The sequence below is a fragment of the Anguilla rostrata genome, chromosome 4 (genome assembly GCF_018555375.3).
Source record: "Anguilla rostrata isolate EN2019 chromosome 4, ASM1855537v3, whole genome shotgun sequence".
Lineage (NCBI taxonomy): Eukaryota > Metazoa > Chordata > Actinopteri > Anguilliformes > Anguillidae > Anguilla > Anguilla rostrata.
Window position 1 is genome coordinate 24492153 of NC_057936.1, and position 22229 is coordinate 24514381.

At 42.3% G+C, this 22229-nt stretch overlaps 1 protein-coding gene and 1 long non-coding RNA gene across 2 annotated transcripts; one reads left to right on the top strand and one right to left on the bottom strand.

Annotated features, from left to right (window-relative positions):
* Nucleotides 1-11: 11 nt before the first annotated feature.
* ncln (nicalin) lies at nucleotides 12-12443 on the bottom strand. Its single transcript, XM_064331688.1, has 15 exons — nucleotides 12114-12443; nucleotides 11208-11398; nucleotides 10814-10958; nucleotides 10282-10376; nucleotides 9078-9158; nucleotides 8645-8748; nucleotides 7930-8018; nucleotides 7461-7600; nucleotides 5292-5470; nucleotides 5031-5119; nucleotides 3421-3458; nucleotides 3106-3269; nucleotides 2839-2892; nucleotides 2610-2688; nucleotides 12-2495 (listed from the first exon to the last, which is right to left on the bottom strand). Exons 1-15 carry the CDS (start codon nucleotides 12286-12288, stop codon nucleotides 2433-2435), a joined length of 1686 nt encoding a protein of 561 aa, XP_064187758.1. The 5' UTR covers nucleotides 12289-12443; the 3' UTR covers nucleotides 12-2432.
* Nucleotides 12444-12583: 140 nt separating this feature from the next.
* Nucleotides 12584-16638, top strand: LOC135252980 (uncharacterized). The gene is made up of 3 exons (XR_010329501.1): nucleotides 12584-12707; nucleotides 13771-13913; nucleotides 14907-16638. It is a non-coding gene; the product is annotated as an uncharacterized LOC135252980 (long non-coding RNA).
* Nucleotides 16639-22229: the final 5591 nt, after the last annotated feature.

The window sequence follows — 22229 nt, forward strand, 5'->3', positions numbered from 1 at the left end:
CACTTAATCGATTTAAGAAAAACCAAGGAAAGAATTTAATTCAGTGCACAGTTCAGCATTCTCTGCTTCAATAAATTAAAATGAAAGGATATGTACCACACAGGATTTCCCATGCATTGATACACAAGCCTTTGCCTGCCTGTCTCTCCACAGTAGAGACGCATCCGTCTGCAAGGCTAACAGGACAGCATGTAGCATCGCTCCTTAAGCTATGAATACCCAAACCAACAACCAACTTCTCCCTACCCCCTGTGTAAGTTGTAAAAAGCACGAACATGAAAAAAGAACTTGGCCACGACTGAGCAGAAAAAACACTGCAGTGTTTTTGGACTCAACTGGTCATCTTCAACAGAAATGATTTTTTCCACCAAGTAAAATCCTCCATGTTTCATCAAAAGTGGAAAGATATCTTCAGAATCTCATACATGCAGTTTGATCAGGTGCCATGTCAATTCAGGTTCAGACATACATACAGTAAGTATTACGAAAGTGAGCTTGTGATGACTTGCACACAATTCAAGTAAATGATTAATAGTAAACATAGGCGATGAGTTTTACTGGGGTTGACTTTTGCACACATTTGTAGACACACAAATTCATCCGTTATTTTCACTTATCCCTCAAGATGCCGTTCAACACTCTTCATCCAAAAAATGTAAATTCATGATGAATGAAACTGAAGTTACCTTTTTCTCATGAAGCTGATATCAAAAACTGAAATAAAAAACAATGACTGTGTAATGAGGTGGAAAAAGTTGAATGTTCCAAGGCATAAATCAACTTGCATTTATGACATTATGAAGGCAAGTTAGATTTGGCTGAAGCGCAGTAAAGAATGAATGATCAAGCAATGTACTACAGCGTGGAACAGTACAGTATGATAGCAGAAAGGGGTCAGACTGATGTATGGGTTTTAATTCTAGATGCATGTATTTTTCATGCACATATGTATTTTTAATCAGGCAAAGTGTTCACTCAAGGCCATTGTTGAAGTTCTTCGGGTCATAAGAGAAAAGTATTTTTTAATAAGGATCTAAAAATAATTTGTGACATTTAACCATGATTTTTCAACAATTTATCTCAAGTCATTTGTTCTTGGCAGAATTCATACACAGCAGTTTCAAGACCTCAAAATCCGACTGAGGAAAATAACAGCTGTGGCTGAGTGTCCGTCAAAAGATGGCCACTCCCACAGGCTGGGTGTTTGACACCCTTTGTTGGCTGGACAACTCGCACAACTGGAAACAGGCTAACAATGGAAGTCCAGAGCAGAGTCTGACACATGAACAAATCTGCCAGTTCGGTAATTAGCTAGCTTGCTAAGTACCAAATTATCAGCAATTAACACACTTGTTCTACATGGAGGAAATATGAAAGGAATCATCCAATAGGCAAGAACTTTCAAATGGGGGAATGAGAATCAATTTCAGGACATGTAGTCTCTGCATAAGATTAAGAAAACATCAATAAATCTGCATTTAGCAGTGAGGAAGTGAAGTTGTGCGCGTATTCACCAAGAACACATACTAACAAATGCACAGTATGCACAGATAGTACCCTTTTTTAAAATGGGTTTCTGTATAGTTGTCCTTGGCTTGTCATAGCTGACCAAAAAAAGCCCACTGTTGACTGGCAGGGTGTTAGAGAAGACAGGCAGAGAGAAACAGAGGGCAGTATGGGGGAACAGGACGAGGAGTAGCCTGAGTGGATAGTGTTAGGAGTGGGGTTAGTGCAGGTGTGAGAGTAAAGCATGAGCAGACAGTGGTAGGATTGGGGACAGAACAGAGATGAGAGTGAAGTGTGAGTAGACATCTTAGGTTCTGGGATAGTACAGGGGTAGGAGTAGAATGAAGGTTGCAGTGAGTAGAAAGTGTTAGGCAGAGGAATAGAACAGGGGTGGGACTGAAGTGTGAATAGATGGTGTTAGGCAGTGGGATAGAACAGAGATGAGAGTAAAGTGTGAGTAAACAGTGTTAGGTACTGGGGCAGCGCAGTAGTTGAAGTAAAGTATGAGTAGACGGTGTTAGGCAGTGGGATAGGACAGAGGTGAGAGTAAAGTGTGAGTAGATAGTGTTAGGTGCTGGGACAGCGCAGTAGTTGGAGTAAAGGTGTCAGGTGCTGGGGAAAGGCTGTGCTCATTAGTAAAGGAAGACTTAAGAGGGTGTGTGTGACCTGAAGCCAGCTTCACAGCCAGCCAGAAACTCAGGATGCAAAACTTGGCACACCAATTCCAAAGGGCCACTTTTCCAAAGATACAAAAACATTACGAGTTTGAAATGATGAAAGTAAGAAAAAACTGGGGGAAAAACAACAAACAAAAAAAAAAAGAAGAAACATGGCTGCTTGGACTGGCCATTCTCGATTTTTGTGTCATTCGCGTGAGGAAAACGGGAGCCAAGCGTCGGGGCAAAGACGTGGAGGGGTCTGTCCCGTCAGTGCTGCTTGGATTTGGGCTGGGCAGCTCTGCGCAGGACGCTATAGAGCACGCCAAAGTGCTGCAGGGAGACAGAGAGGAGAGGTCAACAGAGCGCCCCACCCCACACACTTCCGCCTCCTCCCTCAGGTCACAGTCACAAATGCACCATCATCACCGGAACACATCTTCTTACCTGAACAGCCAGATACAACACTCCCAGGTAGGCTGCTATGCACACTGCCAGGAGAAGATCAAAGATAGCTGGCTTCACCCTGTGGGGATTTCAGGGAGAATGGGACATTATCACACGACCATGAGTACCAATACTGATTTGTGGAAGAAAGAGAGGAAAATAAATAAATAAAATAGTCAAAGTTTGCGTGCGTCAGTGATAACATTTAATAGGGGGAAGGTTCACTCACCTGTATGCATTCATGGTCTGTTTGAGCTGATCGTAAAACACAAATTCTGGGTCTCTGAACGGAGGGAGAAACAACACTATTTAGCAGCGGTCATTCGTACTGTTACCAAACTGTAACTGAACATGCAAGCAATTGGATTATTCCAGGGTTATGGCCCGGGTCACATCTGCACGGCTGGCTAACAGCTCTTCCACCTGTTTCCGCCCCTCTCCGGTACGGCAGAGCAGGTGCGGAGGCAGGCGGGGGCCGTAACCGTGGAAACGTCACCTCTTATCGGCTTTGACGTAGTGCTTCCTGACGTCCTTCAGGTAGCGGCCCAGGTGGTACTCCAGGGTGCTGACCACGCTGCTGTCCTTGTCCACCAGCTGGGCGGCGCGCGGCTGGGCGGTGAGCCAGTCCACCAGAGAGGACAGCTGATCCTCCTGCACCTGCTGGGGGGGAAAAGCAGAGATGCGGCCTGAGCACCCAGTCGCCTGCCGCTCCTCCAACGCGCGCCCGCTGCTCTGGCGGGCAGCGAAAGGGCACGGCCGGTGGGGGGCGGCCCTGTGAAGCAGCAGGACGCTGGCATGAGGGCCCACTTACCATTTGGTCAGTGAAGATCTGCAGGTCTGCGGTGGGACAACAACAGAGGGCATCTCCTGCTATACTACACACTACACTTCATCCGCACATACATTATACCTACACCCATTCTTCCTGCACACAATTACATTACATACACTTCATCCACGCACCATCATACTATACTAACATTCATCCATGCACCATACATCATATACACACCTTCTTCCTGCACACCATACTCCATTAACACTACCATCATTCTGCACACTACATAACACTACAACCCATTCATTCCCACTGCACACCATACATACATTATACACTACAATAATCCCACCCACCATCATACATTTACCCAACCATCATTCCCTGCACACCATACATAATAATACACCTTCATTCCTGCAACATACATACTGACACTATAACCCATTCATTCATACACCACACCATACATTATACACTACAACCCATTCATCCACACAGCACCTCAATACACTACATACAGTACGCACTATAACCTAACAAGCAAGCTAAGGACGATGTGCAAAAACATGACAGACACACATGATGCTGTATACATCACATCTGAGTATTATTCTGAGGAGCAACAGTGGACCTAGTGACACAATTCTGTCTAATTCATGGACCACATTCAGCTGGAACAACACCGTTAGCGAATATTACAGAATGACTTTTTGGCTGGAACATCATCAGCACCATCTTCACTAGTATTATTTATTTACTTTGTAACCAAAATTATTTAGGTGTCTAATCACAGCTCACATTATATTTACTTTACATGACTGAATATTAAATAAGGAATTCCGATTCAGAGCACTGTCAGGGTTTTGTGTAGTATTTTGCCAGCCTGGCGCAGTGCCATGTTTGAGTTGGAAATCCCATTATTATTCAACCAGAAGAGCAGAAGATAGTTGCACTTTGGACTTACATCTTTGAAACACTAACATGGAAAAAAGCAGCACAACTGATTTCTCTACACTTGTGTAATAGGCAGGGCTGCCACATAAATGGAATCGAATGTGCTTGTTGTAGGCTGTGAAATATTTAGTGTACAGGACTAGTTCATGAAACCCAAAAAAACCTCTTGTTAGCTGATAATTTGCCATTCAGTACATGTCCTTCTTAACCGTGTACACATGCCTACATACTACTTGTTTCAGTTAACTACCTTCTAATCCACTCTATACAGCTTATTATTTGCCATTAGCTGGCTTATGTTTATTGTGCAAATATTTTAAAGTAGATTACGTAAAAAGTATACAAACAATGTAGAATTCAAGTTTGGGTTCAGTCATTGTATGTCTCCCTCACCCCCTCCCTCCCCCGACTGTGGCATAAATATTCCCTAAACTGTAATAATTGTACATAACTGTTGAATGTATGGCATTTTTCAGCTATTTCTGTTATTGTGAATATAAATAGTTAAATGTAAAAGAGGTGTTCGACTGAAGTTACTGCTCTGAAGTTGTTGTTGTTAATATGATCTTGTTACTTTCAAATAAAAATCAGCTCTTGTTCTAAGACTTTCATATTTCCACCTGGGCGTTAAATTTGCCCATTCCACCTGAAGGCCACAGCAGCACACAGCCGTTATTTGAACAGTACCTTCTCTGTGAGGTTGTAGATCACTCTGGCAAGCGCCTCTGCGATGATCTTAGTGTTGCGACTCAGCTTCTTCAGCTCCACGTGGGGCCTGGGGTGGGGGGGGGGGGAGGAAGGGGGTTAATGCAGAATTTAAACGGCAGGGAAAAAGGCCACGTGTCCGTCATCCTTGCCGGGGACGGGGGAGAGGGCGAGGTAAGGGGTGGGAAGCGCTCCACGCCTGGCCCAGCTCTCACCCCCCCCCATGCAGAGAGCCTACTGACCGCACGTCCATGATGCTGCTGCGCAGCGCCGCCCGGTGGCTCTCCAGGTGCGACAGCGTGAAGGCGGGCAGCCGGCGGATCCCGAAGCGCTCGTGCTCCCACGCCAGCGTGTCGTCCGCCAGGTTGATCTTCTTGTGCACCATGGAGAACTTGAGGTCCGAGGACTGTGCCGACACCACCTGGCCAGGGCCCAACACCGAGGGGTCAGTTTAAGTTTAAGCCTTAACACACATTTCCATAGTCAATAAACAAACTACTGTTAACTGAAACACAAGCCAACATTTGTATTTTTTGTAGTAATTTTGTGACGTAATTTTCCAAATCACGTTGGTATTGGTTTTCTATAGAAGCAAATCAATATATTCCATCATAAACTTATTCTTACAAGATGCTCTAACAGCCAAGGTGGCAACATTCCAAGGAGGATCTTTTCTGTGGTTGGTATAGCTCCTACTTCCAACATTTGACTCTCATGCAGAGTGATACAGTTGTTTTCAGAGTAAAAAACACAGGGGGGTGTAATTGTCTCAGAAAACTGCCTGCTGAATTTAACCCTTTCAAGCGTAGGTTTTCTGGAATGTCAAAACTCATTCTTCTAGAACTCCATTGCTTTCAGATACCAGTAATGATTGTTGCATCTGCATTAGAATGTTCAGTTAAGAACAATTATAATCATAGATTTGTGATTGTATCCTTAAAGGGTTAAATTACTAATATAAACATTTTCAACAAAAAATGAACATAAAATTGTCTGTCGCTGGAAGCTTGATAGCTCAGCAGACGCAGAATTTTTAAATTGATCGTCGCTCCCAAAGAGTTCTTAATTTTTTTTTTACTTGATTAACTATGTGCAGCAACTTTCACAAGAATATGAGCACATTGTCAGGTCATCACTTTTTGTCTTACATGGAAGTATTCTCTTTCCTCCAAGTCATGTTAAATAATTTAAACAAAATCAAGTCCTTAGTCTTGTTGAACTTTTTTCAAGGTTTCTTTTTTATGTTTATTTTTTGCGGTGACAAAATGTAAATGGAAAGTTGTCCTTCAGTATTTTTAGCTGCTTTACATAATATCTGCCGTTAAGTTCACCTTGGGTGCCAGGGAAAGCTAGAGACACATGGAATCCTACAAACACCACATTTAAGAGCAACTATGAGCATCTATGTGACACAAAATAAACTAGGTTTTGAAATAGGCTAAGTTTAAAAACAGACTTGGTATAAAACTGCATAATTTCACTAATGATGCACTACATCGACTCCGTGTCCACTATTATTATGACTGTACATGGCTGCAGTCATAACAAGAGGGTGGTTGCTGTGGTTACGCCTGAGGAAGATGGTGCATGTATAAACCCCCCATATGCTATTCTCTGTTTACAGGTACTACACAACAAGCCATTCACACTACCTAACAGACTACTATAGATATGAACATGAAAACGTGACATACCAAGGGAAACTGAGGTCCTTCAGTTCAAGGTTACAGCTATTAGAACCACAGATTTAAAAACAATGATAATTCTGTGAATGACTAGAAATAAATATCTATTTAATCTCGCATACCGGCAACTAAGACATTCATCACGCCATTTTTTTATTTTCAAGTTTGCAACTTTTCACTCCAGGGAATGGCAGGACATCATCCAATTTACAGGAGGAAAGTGAGTTTAACATTACATAGATGTCTGTACATGTACAGACCCATAAACTAGCTCTTCAGTATAGTTTTACATTTAGATCTGCATTTATATCGTCGTTTAACCCATTTCCCATAAGTCTGCTGTGCAGACCACAACAATAAAAGTGTTAAATGAATCTTCTGTATCTGCATGATTTGTGGCCCACAGAAGCACACATTCAGCCCAATGAAGCACGTGATGGCACACCGCAGGACTCCTCAGCCCTGTTCCTGGAGGTCTACCTCCCTGTAGGTTTTCATTTCAGCTCTAATTAGGCACACCTGACTCTACCAATTAGCAGCTCAACGAGATCTCTACAGCTGTTGAACGGGGTGTTAGGGCTGGAGTGAAAACCTATAGGACGGCGGATCCTCAGGAACAGGGATGGGCAGCTCTGGAGTACTGTAAATACACGTAGCGTCTCCACGGTCACACGCTCGCAGGTTGCGCGCGTGAGACGCAGCGTCAGCAGCGTCGGCGCACAGTACCGTTTCCAGCTCTCGGAGCAGGGCGTGCTGAGGGCTGCCCTCTTTCTGAGGTTTGGACACGTGCAGGTGGAGGCTGTCCCCGCTCCCCAGGGTGTCCAGGCACAGCACGAAGGCCACGTTATCCTGGAGGAGGCTGGAGTCTGGAGCGCGGGACAGAGCACAGTCAGCCAACGGAGCCATTTTATTACGCCCGCTAACACCCGCGTGCTAAAATTTCCCCTGGCCCTCTGGCAGCCGGCCCCTTCTTCCTAAACCACGAGCAGAGTCGACACCGCCGAGCGTTCACCGTCGATTACGACGTCCCGAGCGCTCGCTAAACCGAGCTTCAGTGGGAACAGATGGAACACGTTAAAACAGTAAAACCCTTGAAATATGGAAGTCGGGGGAAGAAAAAACAGATTCCACAAGAACGAGACGCTTTAAGGATTTTCAACCGCAGCTGCGGCCAGTGAAAACAGTGAAAACAGACCTGTGTGATCGAGGTTGTCCTCTAGCCATCGCTTGGTTCCCTGATAGTTGAACTTTCCACCCCCAGAGACAAAGAACAGCAAGTTGTAACTAAGAAGAAAAAATATTAGCAGCAATTAATACGACAGGAAGAGATATAAACTCACTTTCACCATGAATACAAAGCATTTTTTGTTGAGGACATTGGCTCATTTAGTCAACATCAGGTTAGTCCAAGAAAATGGCATACAGAGATGATGCAATTATTTGGTATGTTTAACTTTAATGGCTGGATATGATGGTACTAATACAACTACTATTACAGAAACTATGGGGCTCTATTTGATTGACGTCTATATACAGTAAGTACAATATTCCCATCTGCCTGACTACACATATGTACTGTATTGGTTTGTTGATTATTATGCCTCTGCATTGCCTGCCACTGTCTTCGGCTGCAGCTTCCAACTACACACTCCCACTACAATGGGCGGACTCACTACATTTAGGAAAAGAGACTGCAGCGAAAACAATCTTTCCGTTTCAGCTGAACTGGAGCACCTAAACCTTTGGTGGCATTTGATATCTCCTTGATATCTATCCAGCGAAGTCACATTTTGAAGTGCCATTCACAGCTCCTGCTGGGTACGTGTGAGAGGCATGGCTTCCTCCTCCCTCCTTTTCAAGCTCAACAGCAGCGTAATGTTACTCAAACAGCCTGTGTGGGATGAGCCTACCCTGCTCGCGTCCTCTTGTAGTTGTAGAGTCTGGAGAAGAGGCGGGCCAGCTCCAGCAGCACTGACACTCCGCTGCCGTTAGAGTCCGCCCCGTATGACAGCCACTGTCACAGAAGCCGACGACAAGCCGTTCTTACACGACATTCCACAACAATAACTTCCACGGGTGAACGCAGAATCAGTGAATACCCACATCAAGCTTTTGTCAAAATTTTGGTGTTCGGGGAGCAGGCTTTAAAACAATCACTTCAGTATTACTGCAGTTAAAGAGACTTTCAGGCGTATTACAGCAGTTAAAGTGCAGAATAACCTGTGCTAATGTAGTCAAGTGCAGGAGTATGTAGGAGTTTACGTAGGAGTTTTTCCAGATACCCGTTTAATCTTCAGTCTGGACCGAGGAACTACAGAAAGGAGAGAGGGAGGGAGAGCTCACCGGTGCCACACCAAAGGAATCATAATGAGCCACCAGCACGATTGTTGGCAGGTCTTCCCCTCCTTCTCCTGTCAGCCGTCCCTGTGAAGAGAGAGCAGGAAATCAGATACACAGCATGCTGGCCAAAACACATCTTTCTGAGCCATGACAAAACTTACAGCAATCCCATGTGAAACAATAGTATACTCAGTATACTTACAGCATAATTATATAAACTTCAATTATACTAAAAGTATTCTGAAGTATAAAATAGTATACCTCATGCATACTTCAGCATACTGTTTTTTCCACATGCGATTACAGATGCTTTTCTAAATAAAACTTTAACAGCTTCTCCCATTTATTACAGTAAATCCATAAATTGCTACTGAAGAACCTGTCATGAGAGTTGTGCATGCAATTGTCCATGTTATTTTAAAAACTTGGATTTCCCAAACACTGATAGGGAAAATGCATCTTGACTTGAACATATTAAGTTGCTGGACAAGGAACTATTTATAAATTTGGCCACAATCTGCAGCACCACATCCAAAAGCACACGGAATTATACATTTGTGCTGTTCATTCAAGTTTAATTATTCAACTACTATTTACATAGTTAACGCTATGGTGTAAATATACAGAATTGTGTAAGTTCAGTACCTAAAATGTTACATTAATTTGTAAATTGATTCAGACTGTTTCTACTATTCCTTTATGCCATTTCTTACGTCACAATTACAGACAGTAATATGTGAATTGTGCAATTAGATCACACAATGGGGAGGAAGATGTGTGATTGGTGCAATGCAGCCAAATGTTAAGGGAATTTCAGCTTTCCTTAAAATCATTTTCACAGTTATAGATACATTTATATACAAGAAGCTTACAACCCTAATTAGAGGTAACAGATCATTCACAATGACTTCACATTTACCTAGAAAACGCAGGTACCAATCTACTGCATGCTTCCTGCCTCCAAGTGAGGATTCAGTAACTCATGATCTTTGGTCTTTGTACTCAACAAACTTCTTTGTATGGCATTAAATCTCACTGCATGGTTAAGCATCAAGAGAAGAGTTCAGAATGTATGACTTACTAACTTATTAACACAATCTGAACCTTTATAGTGGCCCACCACTGGAACACTATAAGCCCTCCATAACTGACGCACAGGCAGACAAACCCAAGATCCAGAGGCCCCAGCATGGTGATACACACTCACCTCTAAACTGGTGATGGCCCAGTCGCTCACTGCCTTGCTCTGAGCGCCACTCGTCACCATCTGAAAGCCATTGGCAGTGGCGGTGTGCAGTAACACTGTGGGACAGAGCGTGTTAGACTGGTTTACCAACAAGAGTGCCAACCGGTGTGCCTTTAACACACTCTGTCAGCCCATGCCATCAGATATGATGACTTAACACACAGTGCTATGGGCTACTTCTTCATGCTCGACAGGGATAATAAAATAGGAACAAGACAATTGTGATGTTACCGTAATCACAGAAGAAAAAAACTGTACACTTGGAACAACCCACAAAAACAACACTGATGGCAACTGCTGAACACCTTTTGGCTATTTCCTGGCAATTCCTTCAGGGATCTTCGAAATTCAGCCAGAAAACAAAATCCACCAACCATTGTCTACGTTGTGCCATTTCAGTTGTTACCAAGTTACTCTATGATTGGTGGAGCTGATCTCTTTCATTTTTTATGAGTGAAGAGGCATCAGAATCAGTCCCATTCACTTTGCTTACCCTCAGCTGCAGATGCAGAACCTTGAGAGGAGGACGAGGTGTGGGTCTGCTTGTATATAGACAGCAGCTCATCATCTTCCAGGGCAAAGTACACTGGAACAATTGTCTCAGTTGCCAGGAGCTCTGGTTCCAACTCCATGAACTGCTGCAAGGTAACATAGTACAGTAAGCAAGATAAGATTGCCAAACTGATCGTGAAGAATCACTGGCAGACAGAGCTACATTTCATATAAGTCGAAAGATTTTAAACAAATAGACACCAATTTGCAAACACAGGTTTGTAGTTAAGGAAAACTCAACGTCCTGTTTTGTTACCACAGACACAAGCACATTCAAATCTCGATAATGAAACTTTTAGTGTGATCGTCATCATGCATCCGCCGTCCGTAATTACCTGTACAATGTCCTGTGGCATAGTGGACATGTTCTGTGGGAGGACAATAACTACAGCCCCCGCAGACTGACGGAGAGCTTTCTGGTACTTCTCGTAAGAAAAATCCACGAGTCGCATAATGACACAACGGCGACTTAGCACCTCCGCCTCTACTGTACGGGCCTCCGTGTTTAATATAGCATTCCGCGTGCCTAGAAAGCACAAAAGATCAACTTAATAAAAAGGACACCATCGGCTATATGTTCAGCGTGCAAAGGTGTTGCTGAACCAAAGAAACCCTAGATATAAAAACAGACCTGAAAAACTAGGCAAGACTACTTAACTAACGTTAACAAACAGTATTAAAACACACAACTCACTTCATCAACCAGCGGTTTAAATATAAATTATGCAATTAAGTAACAGAGCTAGCAAGTTGCAAGTTACAATTTCGATGAAAACACTGCATGGGGAATTTTTTTTAGATGGGCTCTATTTACGACTTTCTCATGTTGCTATAGTTTAATGCAGTAACGTGACCAAAGCTGAGGATGAATGGACTGCACTGCCTTTTAATGTTAGCTATACACTGCTCGCGATAACTAGCTACAACTTTTACTATTTGCATTAATTGCCCCACATTGATTTCAGTTAAACTGATTAATCATGAGCAAATCGGCGAACAGTACTGGATAGGCAGGCCTAGCTATTTTTTAAATTAACGTTACACACGTCAATTTCGTCAGGAATTCAATGGATACGCAACACTTTCGCAATGCTAACTAACGTTAGCTTGCTAACAAGCTATATCCTAACCAGGATCACCTAAGCAGCTTGTCACTTCACTGTAACAGTTCTGCTCATTTTATAAGTTTAAATATACTGAAGTGTTTCTACACGTCTAATTTACAATTCAAATCCACGTACCATAGGGTTGACCCTGCAGGTCATACTGCTGCATGCGGTACACTGTAAATTCGTGCGCCGCTTCTGCTGGTAGCGGAGAGACGAGAATGAGCACCGCCGGTAGAAATACAATAAACGTCAACGGAAAAGAAGACTTGAACATGTTCTCAAACACCTCGCTAGCTTCTTCGAACATCTTGAGTTTGTTTTAATGGCTTAAACAAGTCTATTATTTTTAAATTCAACAGAAACCCAGACCCCGCTGGTTATGTGGAATGCTATGACAGCTCACACTGGTTCCCGGACACAAGAGCACCCACACTCGAAGGACCTTCTGGCGTTCTCGTTGGCCACCTATGACAAGAGCACGCTCTCCCTGAGCATGAATATGTTTGAGTGCGCCTTATAATGATCTATCTTTTTAATATGTAAATATGTGATTTAATTTGATTATGAATAACGGGGAGCAGTCTTCAAACTGTCCCATAAAAAAACAAACATTTTTTTCACGTCGCTCATTTGCTATGCCCGTACAGTTCTATGCCCGTTCGACATAGAGGGTGTTGAATTTGAGCCATCCAGCCAATGCTCTAATCACTGCTATGCGCTAATTGGGTGAGCATTTTTCTCTAAAAATACCTCGTCAATAAACATGGCCATTGTCCAAAAATAATAATAAATACGATTTAAATAAATGTATTTTTGATTTTAAAAATTGAATAGCTTTTTGAATATAGTAGAACTGTGACGGCGACTACCACTACCGCTGCCAGTGCCAAAAAATAAATAGAAAAGGATAGAAAAAGAATAACTGCCAAAACAAAATTCATTATTATTATTATTATTATTTTATTTTTTTCATTGGTACTACTACTATTATACAATGTATAGACTGCAAATTGTGAATACTCCACCTGAAATTTTGATGTTTTAGTTTCGTTTTGACCCCTGTAGTCCTATTTCATCAGTGAAATAAATTGCTGAAAAATTACATAAAATAATTGCTGTATAAATTAAGGGCTATCAAAAGTTTTTTTTTTTCCCCTACCACGATAGTTTGTAGCAAAGTAGTCGTAGTGTGGTTGCGGTTGATGCATTTGTTCCCCCATCTTTTTCTGTAAGGTGAGTTTATGTTGAACCGCGCTCTGTGAAGTTCTCTAAATGTGGATTGTAGTATTACCCAGAAACCGCTAGGGGTTGACCTTGTAGCGACAAAATAACTAAAACCACCGCTGTACAGGGCGTGAAAAACACACGCCCCATAACAGAATGGACTAGGCATACTGCATAAGTAAACAACTTATCTTCGTACACTGGAAATTATGGCGATAGCAAATATATCATATTCCAAACTGAATCAATATTAAATTACATGTTTTGTCATTTGGGGAGAGAAAATGGGGAGAGATTTGTTCATTTTTTTACTGGTTTTGTTGTACTGGATTTTAAATATTCAGTTGTGCATATGCAATTAAATATTCTGCGTATATAATCTTGCTTATATAATGGTACATGTATGCCTAAAACTAAGGTGTAGGTTTGGTGTACCGCATAAATCAATATAATTAACATTCGATTACAATGAGGTGTAGAAGCCCTCTTGAACTTGGATTAAATATGAGTACAGGAAAAATAGATATAATGATGTCATGTCGTTTCTTTCTTTCTTTTTGGCCAGCTGCAGCAGTAAGTGGGAGATTAATGACCAGATGATGCCCTGCAATCTCACTTAATGGACCTGAGGATTCATTATTTCCGCTGTGTGTAATTTTGCCCGGGCTATGAAAGGACACTAAGCAAACTAAGTGGAAAACCAATTAGGTATGGAACTATCAGTTCTTCTTGTTTGTGATATTGCTTGTCCAAAACAATTATCCATTAAGACCTGGCATGATACTGTATAATTAAGAACACAAAACAAAAGGGTGTTGTGGTTTTAAAGACAGGGTACAGAGCACATTTGTAGTTTATGAATGTTTCTGCTTGGTCTGTGAATTTGTTGGACCACATGCTGAAGTGTTTCTCAGATTAAAAACAGTGTGTTCCATTTTTAAGTTAGCCTATTCTATATCAAGCTAGCCTGACAGGAATCAATTCTTCTTTGACCATCTACTACAGCATATTTTTTAGATGAGTTGTTGGACTGAAAGAATTTCAGTACTCAGCCAGAGGTTTTGCTGATGTGTAGAAAAGGCAGCCATGTTATGGGCTGGCTAGCTCTGTGACTTCTGAAGTAGTTGCTTAATTTGCTACCTATTACGTAAATTCTTACTCATTCTGCAAACGCAGAGGTACTATAGCTTTCTCACTCACTCAGCCAACACTGTGTACGTGTGTGTGTGTGCGTGCCTGTGCGTGCGTGTGTGTGTTTGTGTGAATGGGTATGCGTGTGTGTGCATGTGCATACGTGTGTGTGTGTGTGTGAATGGGTATGCATGTGTGTGCATGTGCGTGCATGTGCATGTGTGTGCGTGTGCATGCATGTGTGTGTGTGTGTTTTGTGTGTGCGTGTGTGCCTGTTCCTGTGTGTGTGTTTGTGTGTGTGAATGTGTATGTCTGCATGTGTGTGTGTGTGTGTGTGAATGTGTGTGCCATTCCCGTGACTCTTCATTTTTATAGGGAATATCCTGACTCAGCCCTGTTCACACTCCAACATGCAGACACAAAAGCACTTTCTCTGCTTCTAAACAAAAGATGCAGTCAGTGTTTGAGCAACTGGCAGAGATTAGCAGACAATTAGCCTTTCACCAGTAAGTATCCCATTTCTCTGTGTTTTGACTGCATAAATCCCTTTTTTGCCTTTTTTTGTCACAGGAGATACAGCCTCGGTCACCTCAGTGGCAGTGGCAGTTTAAACCGTCATCAACGTGTGAGGACAACCCATGAGAGCACCTCACAAAAATATTGAAGGAAAAATAGATGTAGATCTAGCAGATGCTCAGCAGGCAGCAATTCTCGAAATAAACTTTAATCTGTGTGTTTTTGAGTCTTCCCTCCAATAGATGCACCCAAGCGAAGACCAAAAAATAAGACCACACAATGTTCTTCCTGCTTGCAACAAAACCAAGCCAAGGAAGCATGTTTTTAGTGTTAGCTGTGGGGACTGTGGGGACGACAGTTGGATGTTTTCAGCTTCACTCATGAAAAACCAGATTAATTCAATTACGTTTCAGAAGAACTGGGGATGCAACCCTTATTAGATACAGAACAAGATCATGGATGCTTAACAGAGATAGCAGTCAAGGTCCAATGCTGGCCAAAGGAGTGGAATAACAGCTATGATTGATGTGTTGTGGAACTCCGCAGGGCGGTTTGGCTGGCACAGTATGGAGCGGATGATTTTTGAAAGGTCAGTGTAATAAGACAGTCCATCTCTGCTGTAATGCCGAGCCAGAGATAATGGATGGGGAGATCTCGTGGAGCCGTCTATTCCATTAAGTTGCATTAATGCGTTCAGGAGAGCCTTGGACTCGTATCTCCTTTCATAGCAGTTTGCTCGCGCTGATGGTCAGTGCAGAAATGCCCAGATACCTTCCACTGGCCATTCTAGAAGGCAGAAGAAGGACTTTGTCTAATTTCTGTGAGTGAGGCCTCAGCAAGGGCATTTTTTCTTTTGGCGGGGGTGGGGGGCACAATAATATAGCATGATGATGAGAAAAATAATTTCATGGAATAAAGATAGGGATTTCATGTTCTGATTTGGAAATCCTGATCAGTGCTCTGATTCCGTTCTTCTGCCGTTCTTCCCAGGGGGGAGGCCCCCAAACCTCCTTAGAGTGGCAGTTCTTGGAGTTTATGCATTTCAATACCCCTAATATTCAAACTAAAGTTATTCCCTTGGGCCTTAGTCACTCACAGCGAAGCATTACATCACATTGGCCTGCCTGTACAACAGCTAGCCCCATCCGGTGACAAGCCCCTGCAGGTATCTGCACAACATACTTTTTAAATGTAAATTTGTGATTTTAAAAACTCCCAATAAAACCATTAGGGTTTTTTTCACATAACCTTATTTAATGTATATTTACTTAAAAGAAACTCAAGGTTACAGACGGGTGACAAATTAAAAAACCGACATAAAGTGTCTTAGTAAGGGCAACCACGAGCCGCCAGAATTGTTTTAATGCACCGTGGATTAGATTCTGCAATTCTCTGGAACTCCACTGGAGGGATGGAACACCATTCTTCCAAAAGATAATCCCTCGTTTGGTGTTTTGATGATGGTGATGGAGAGCGCTGTCTAACATGTCGGTCCAAAATCATCCATAGGTGTTCAATTGGGTTGAGATCTGGTGACTGTGAAGGCCAGAGCATATGATTCACATCATTTTAAAACTCATCAAACCATTCAGTGATCTCTCATGCCCTGGGGATGGGGCCATTGTCATCCTGGAAGTGACCACTTCTATCAAGATAGAAATGTTTCATCATAGGATAAAGGTGACTCAGAATAATTTTGTATTGATTTGAAGTGATCCTTCCCTCTAAGGGGACAAGTGGACCCAAACCATGCCAGGCAAATACCCCCCACAGCATAACAGAGCCACTGGACCCCCTCACTGTAGGGGTCAAGCATTCGGGCCTTGTTGACACAGTCTGTTCTTGCTGACACAGTCTGATCACGTCCTGCATTCACAGTCTTAGTCACTTGAGGAAGAGTTGTTCTTCTGTTGTTCTGTACATATCACACTAATGTACAAGCATCACGGTCATCGAATGTGTACTTTTGACCACAATTTCCTGCCCTCTTTACCGATGTCTTTCCCATAGATCTAAATGCAGATGTCACTTAGTTACTGTTCCTATTGAAACACTAGCCAGTTGAGCAGTCGTGTTGTGACTGAAGCTCCTGACATCCATGCCTGATCCAAAATTGAGGTCAGCTGGGCCTGCTCAGCATTTTTATACATCTGACAGAGCATGATAGGATACAACTGCTTAATTGTATCATTCAGTACACCTGTATGGAAGCATCTGCATTTGTTAGGTTTCTCTACTCATTTATTCAGGTTTTCCTTTAATATGTCACTCATCTGCATATATTTGTCTGAGTCAAAGTCTATATACTTTGAGGAAAAGTACTGTCTTGGCTAGACCAATATTCTGAAACTAGAACACTTTAGTTTATTGGACATTCTAATGCAACATTTTTAAAAATTATAAAGGTCAGATTTTTTGGTTTGTTAGATAATGCAAACTATTTTATTTGATCTGATAATAGTTTACATCTTTCCTATGGTTTTCTCATAAGTATTTTCTCAGAGTGCTCCTTTGGTGTTGTAAGTGCCTGGGTGGACACAGGCATTATGGGTAAAAGCATTTTGCCCTTTCATGCAGTCTTAGGTTTCAGTGTGCTCCATTGCAAACTGAATTGGAAGCATTAGCGCCAGCTTAGAGCATAATTCACAGAGGCCTTTAGAAACCCAACATGAAAACTGAAGTTGGATTCTTGTCACAATCTTTCTTCTGTGTTGTACACATGGACAAAGGGGTGTAATGCAGAGCAGCCTGTCTTTACATCACCGGAATGCCTGCGTTTCTGAAATTACATGTGCACGTGACATGGAGAGGGAAGCTGTGATTTCAAAAGACCAGGGCTTAACAGGAAAAAAAGTTAAACAGCACTTGGAAAGAGAGGAAGAGAAAGAAAGAGAGGGAGGGACAGACCAGAAACAGAGACAGACAAAAATCACAGACAGGCATAGGCCCAGCTGTCATGCCGGATGTTGTAATTTAGTGATGAATACTGTAGAATAATCTGCTGAGCTTTAGAGCATGGCTTGATGTTGGTTACTTTTCTCCTCATCAAGTTCATTTTCCTGTTCTCTGTGATGCCTGCCCACCCACATTCACATATTTTCCCTATGAAAATGCCATGACCAATCTTCCATTCAGCTCAGCCTGGTGGATTAAAGCAGTATTTTTATTGTGTCACTGATGGCAAATAACTAAGAGTACCGTGCCTAGAAATATATGCATATGCATGTCCCCTATGCCAAAAAGAGGTTTTTGATCAAATGCACAGTCAAACTGAACCCAAACTATGAATAAGCTACAACTGAAAGGTCCTCTGACTTCGCTGATACATTTTCAGCTACTTCTAAAAGAGTACTTTTTTATAAATCTAATCTCAAAGAGGTTCTCCCTGAACCCTAGATCCAAGCCGTTGAGGACTTGGTCGTGATTGAAATCTGCCGTTCCGCGGCTGCGCTTCTTGCCATATTCTTGCTCACGCGGTTAGCGGATCACAAAGGGATACTTGTGTCTCAGGAGCGGCACAAAAGGACTGCGCTGACCTTCTCTGTCCCGCCGTTGGAACTGGGATCAGCCGCTGACGGGATAATAAATACAAAAACAAATTGCAGCAGGTCAGAAGTATGTGCCGCGTGGGCCGAGCTGTTAGCGTAATGAACTCAGCAATGGAAATACGAGGCAATTACCCTCCTACGGTTCCTTCTCTTCCAGACTAGCAAGGAAGAATGCTTCCATTTAGAAGCCAATAGGGGTAGGAAGTGTGGTCTGTGTGATTGCACTTAACCATCAATTAGCCTTGAAAGTTATTAGATCAGCTTTTGGCCATGGTTTTTGTATCTGTTTATGTTGGTAATTTGACCATCGTTGACTGATTTCTAATAGGCGCACTCAGGTAAGCAATGTAATGAGGCTGACGTGAGATTATAGCACTTGTTTTAAGTGGACATTCTTGCAAGTACACCATCTAAAAGATGTTGCAAGAAAGACTAAGCATGCTGGCTCATTTGACAGTTTTCTGACACAATCCTTCTTGAAACATGCTGTGGTTTGCTTTGCCTATAGAATAAAGGTTATTGTATTTATATGATTTCACCTCTTGGGGAAATTCAACTACAGCGTGAAGTGGGTCACTGGTATTGGATTTTGTAGTTGTGATAGATGGGCATAATAGCTTAAGAATAGCATTGAGCACCGACAAACAACATATCCCCATACAATCCAAGCAAAACAAAAGCATAACATTTTATTTATTGCACTAAATTGACAGACTTTCTGACGTTAAAAGCAAAAGGTGTCGAAAATTGGGGGTAAGGGGGTGATTGAATCAACTCCCCAGCCTCTCCTCACCTGTAATATACACACTCATGGATTCCCAATAAGATCCTAGACAGATGTAATCTTCTGTTCCCTTCCACCAGACATGGACAATCCAGGTTCAGAAAGTAAAAGTTCATCCCAGGATTTTGTTCCAGTCAAATGGATTTGCTAATGAGCACCATTCTTCAGCCAGGAGGTATAGCTAAATCAGCTGGCTGAGTTCAGGGGTGGATGAAATGCATGGCAGGACTTTTACTTTCTGAACCCTGGAATGTCCACCTCTGCCTTCCACATACCTTTTTTTTCCCATGATCAAAACCATATTTGGTACTGGAACAATAAATAAGACATCCACAAGACGCATTTTAAAGAAATATTTTAAAGAAAATAAAAATATCCACATTTCTAGTGGGAAAACAAGCACAAACATCCTTTCAATCATCAAAGGAATGAGAGTGCCAATTTGTTTCAGGAAGGCCATGTCATTAGCTGAAGTTCACAGCTCCACTAATGCAGGCCAAGCTGTGGAAATGCAGTGTCTACTGAGCCTCAGCAGTACCTCTGACCCACAATTTTGGCCCTACTAATCCCCTTGGTCTTCATCGGGCCAGCCGAGGTAAAGAAGCAGGGTCAGACGGTCACAGGCACAAACTTTTGGGCGCAAACTAGCATAAGCGTTTGGCTCAGCCTGGCTGCTCTCAGTGAGGCTGTGAAACGTGTCTATTGGTCACTGGCATCTTATGGACTGAGTCCGGTATCCATTGATCCACAGTTTACACAGATCATACAGTATGAGTGAAAGACAATAACACATTATCGACTGGTTTAATCAATCAAACACGTGTCAGAGGTTCATCCGGACATTGTTGATAATTGGATAGACAGCGGGTTATCAGCTGAATTCTGGAAAGAGTGAGTAACAGGGTGGAGTGAGCTTTAGGCTCTGCAGCATCCAGCATAGAGATAGCGCTGTGACCAGCAGGAAGTAGCCCATTCCGTTCATTAAGAAAAAAAAATGGAATGAATTCTGGCAGCTTTAGGTCCACGTCACCTAAATGTGTTTTTTTCATGCGTATGCTTCGTAGATTCATTGTTTTGTTATGGATATGAAATATGAATAAGTGCTATACCCAGATGCAACAGTGTGACTCTGAAAATGTTCTGAAATATTCTGCTTTGTGTCCAAGGAATATTCAAACCAAAGGGACATTTTCCAGTGTAATTATTTATATTCAAGCTGAGATTTGTAGGGTAAGAAGCTTGTTTCTCACATTGATTTTCTCATTTTGTACATATAAGGTGACCTATAATAATATGATATACAGTATAACATATTTCCATTGAAACAAGTGTAGATACTGAATATATTGTACAGAATTCTTTGATCTTTCTGCTTTTTTTTTTTTTAAATCATGCTACTTTTGCCAAAGACACGCATTAAGAGTAAAGCTTTACTGTTGTTACTTTTTATCATTTTTGGCTGGACCGCAACAGCGGGGCCAGCCCTACAAACGCGAATGCCTTTGACTGAGTGACTGAGTGACTGAGTGATGAAGTTACACCATTGGTCGGCCGGTCAAGCCATATGCTAGGTTTTGACCTGGTCTTGTTTTATTTTTCATTGTTTTTCCTTTACTTTCTGTGTTTCATATTTCTATATGTTGTTGTTTGCTTGTAAATGGTCTTTTTGTGGCTTTTTCTTCATAAAGATCATTGTGTCATTATATAAACTAGGTTATATTTGCATATGAACTGTATGTATCAAAACACGTAAATCAAGCTGTTGTTCGTTACAAATTAAATACGATAAAGCAATGCCAAAACAGAAAGTATTAGGCTGTAGTTCAGTAACCTACATATGACCTAATAATTAAAGTGATGATGGTTCCCAAAATGTAGATTACATATTTTGTGGGTTAGTAACATACACCATAAATCAGGTTCTGAGCCACTTATGATATTAGAGAGTTCAACATAACTTCCTGGTCTTGTGGCCTGAAGATGAAACTCCATGAACTGTATGTACGCTGTGCCCAGGAAATGAAGAAACCGTGCTACTTTCAGTGATGCAGTAATTCTGTGGTTTCGGACATTCCCGAAGAACGTGGGTCTCTGGCAATCACAGGAACAATGCAACTTAAATATTATTATGTAATATAACTCTTTGTGAGAACAGGATGTTAGCTGTGGCTGCCGTGGCCTCTGTGACCTTCACAAATCAGAGGACTGCGGATTACAGATTTCTGATAGGAGGGGCGTGGCTGCTGTGCTGCAAACAGGACTTTGATTTGTGAGTTGAGACATAAGGTTTGTCAGCTTGTAAATGTATCCATTTTTTTGTTTTATCCATTGTGAAAGAAAAAAGAATACATTATAAGCAATAAACAGAAAATATGGATGTGATATAAATGTTGTACTACATTTTTAAATGTGGAAAAAGAAAGTGCGTGTGTTTTTAAGAGGTTAAACTTCAAAGTGACATAGTGATATAATCAGCAGGCTGTGTTGTGTCTGATTCCTCCAAAGCCTTTGGTTCCTGTGTTTGATTCCCTGTGATCTGTTGACCAGGCCGGTTTCTTCTAGCTGTTTTAGTGCCTTCTTTTGGATCGCAGACCCATGGCCTTATTAAATTCTCGTTAATTTCAGTTCTCGAAAGGAGAATTTCTCCTTTATTTCTTTTCGAGCGTGTTTGCTGCAGTGGAGTTTCGGATGGTGATGAATGTGGTCGGGGGAATGATGAAGTAGCTCATGTCAGGCTCTGTCTGTGGTGCAGCCTGAAGGTGAATACCATTCTGACGTGCACGTTAAAATGCAGGCCTGTCGCCGCGGAGGAAGCCGGAATCACGGCGCACCACAGTGGGAACATCGCGTCCCTCCAGGGCGAGGCACGTTCCGTCACATGAGAGCCTGCGGGTGCAGCAGCGCCGGTGGGGCTACCGCGCCACCTGTCTCTGTGGTCTTGGCTCGGCCTCTGCTGTGCGTCGGCAGCCATATGTCCGGCGCAAGCCCCGTGCTTACAGCTGTGCTTCAAACACAGGGGCTCAATCCCAGGATCCTCGAATTCTT

Excerpts from the sequence above, each read along its gene's own strand:
- ncln (XM_064331688.1), bottom strand. The coding sequence starts at position 12,288 with ATGTTCGAAGAAGCTAGCGAGGTGTTTGAGAACATGTTCAAGTCTTCT. Across the intron at positions 8,749-9,077 it reads ATTCCTTTGGTGTGGCACCG|TGGCTGTCATACGGGGCGGA; the intron begins GTGAGCTCTCCC and ends CTTCTGTGACAG. Across the intron at positions 7,601-7,929 it reads GGACAACCTCGATCACACAG|ACTCCAGCCTCCTCCAGGAT; the intron begins GTCTGTTTTCAC and ends CCCGCGCTCCAG.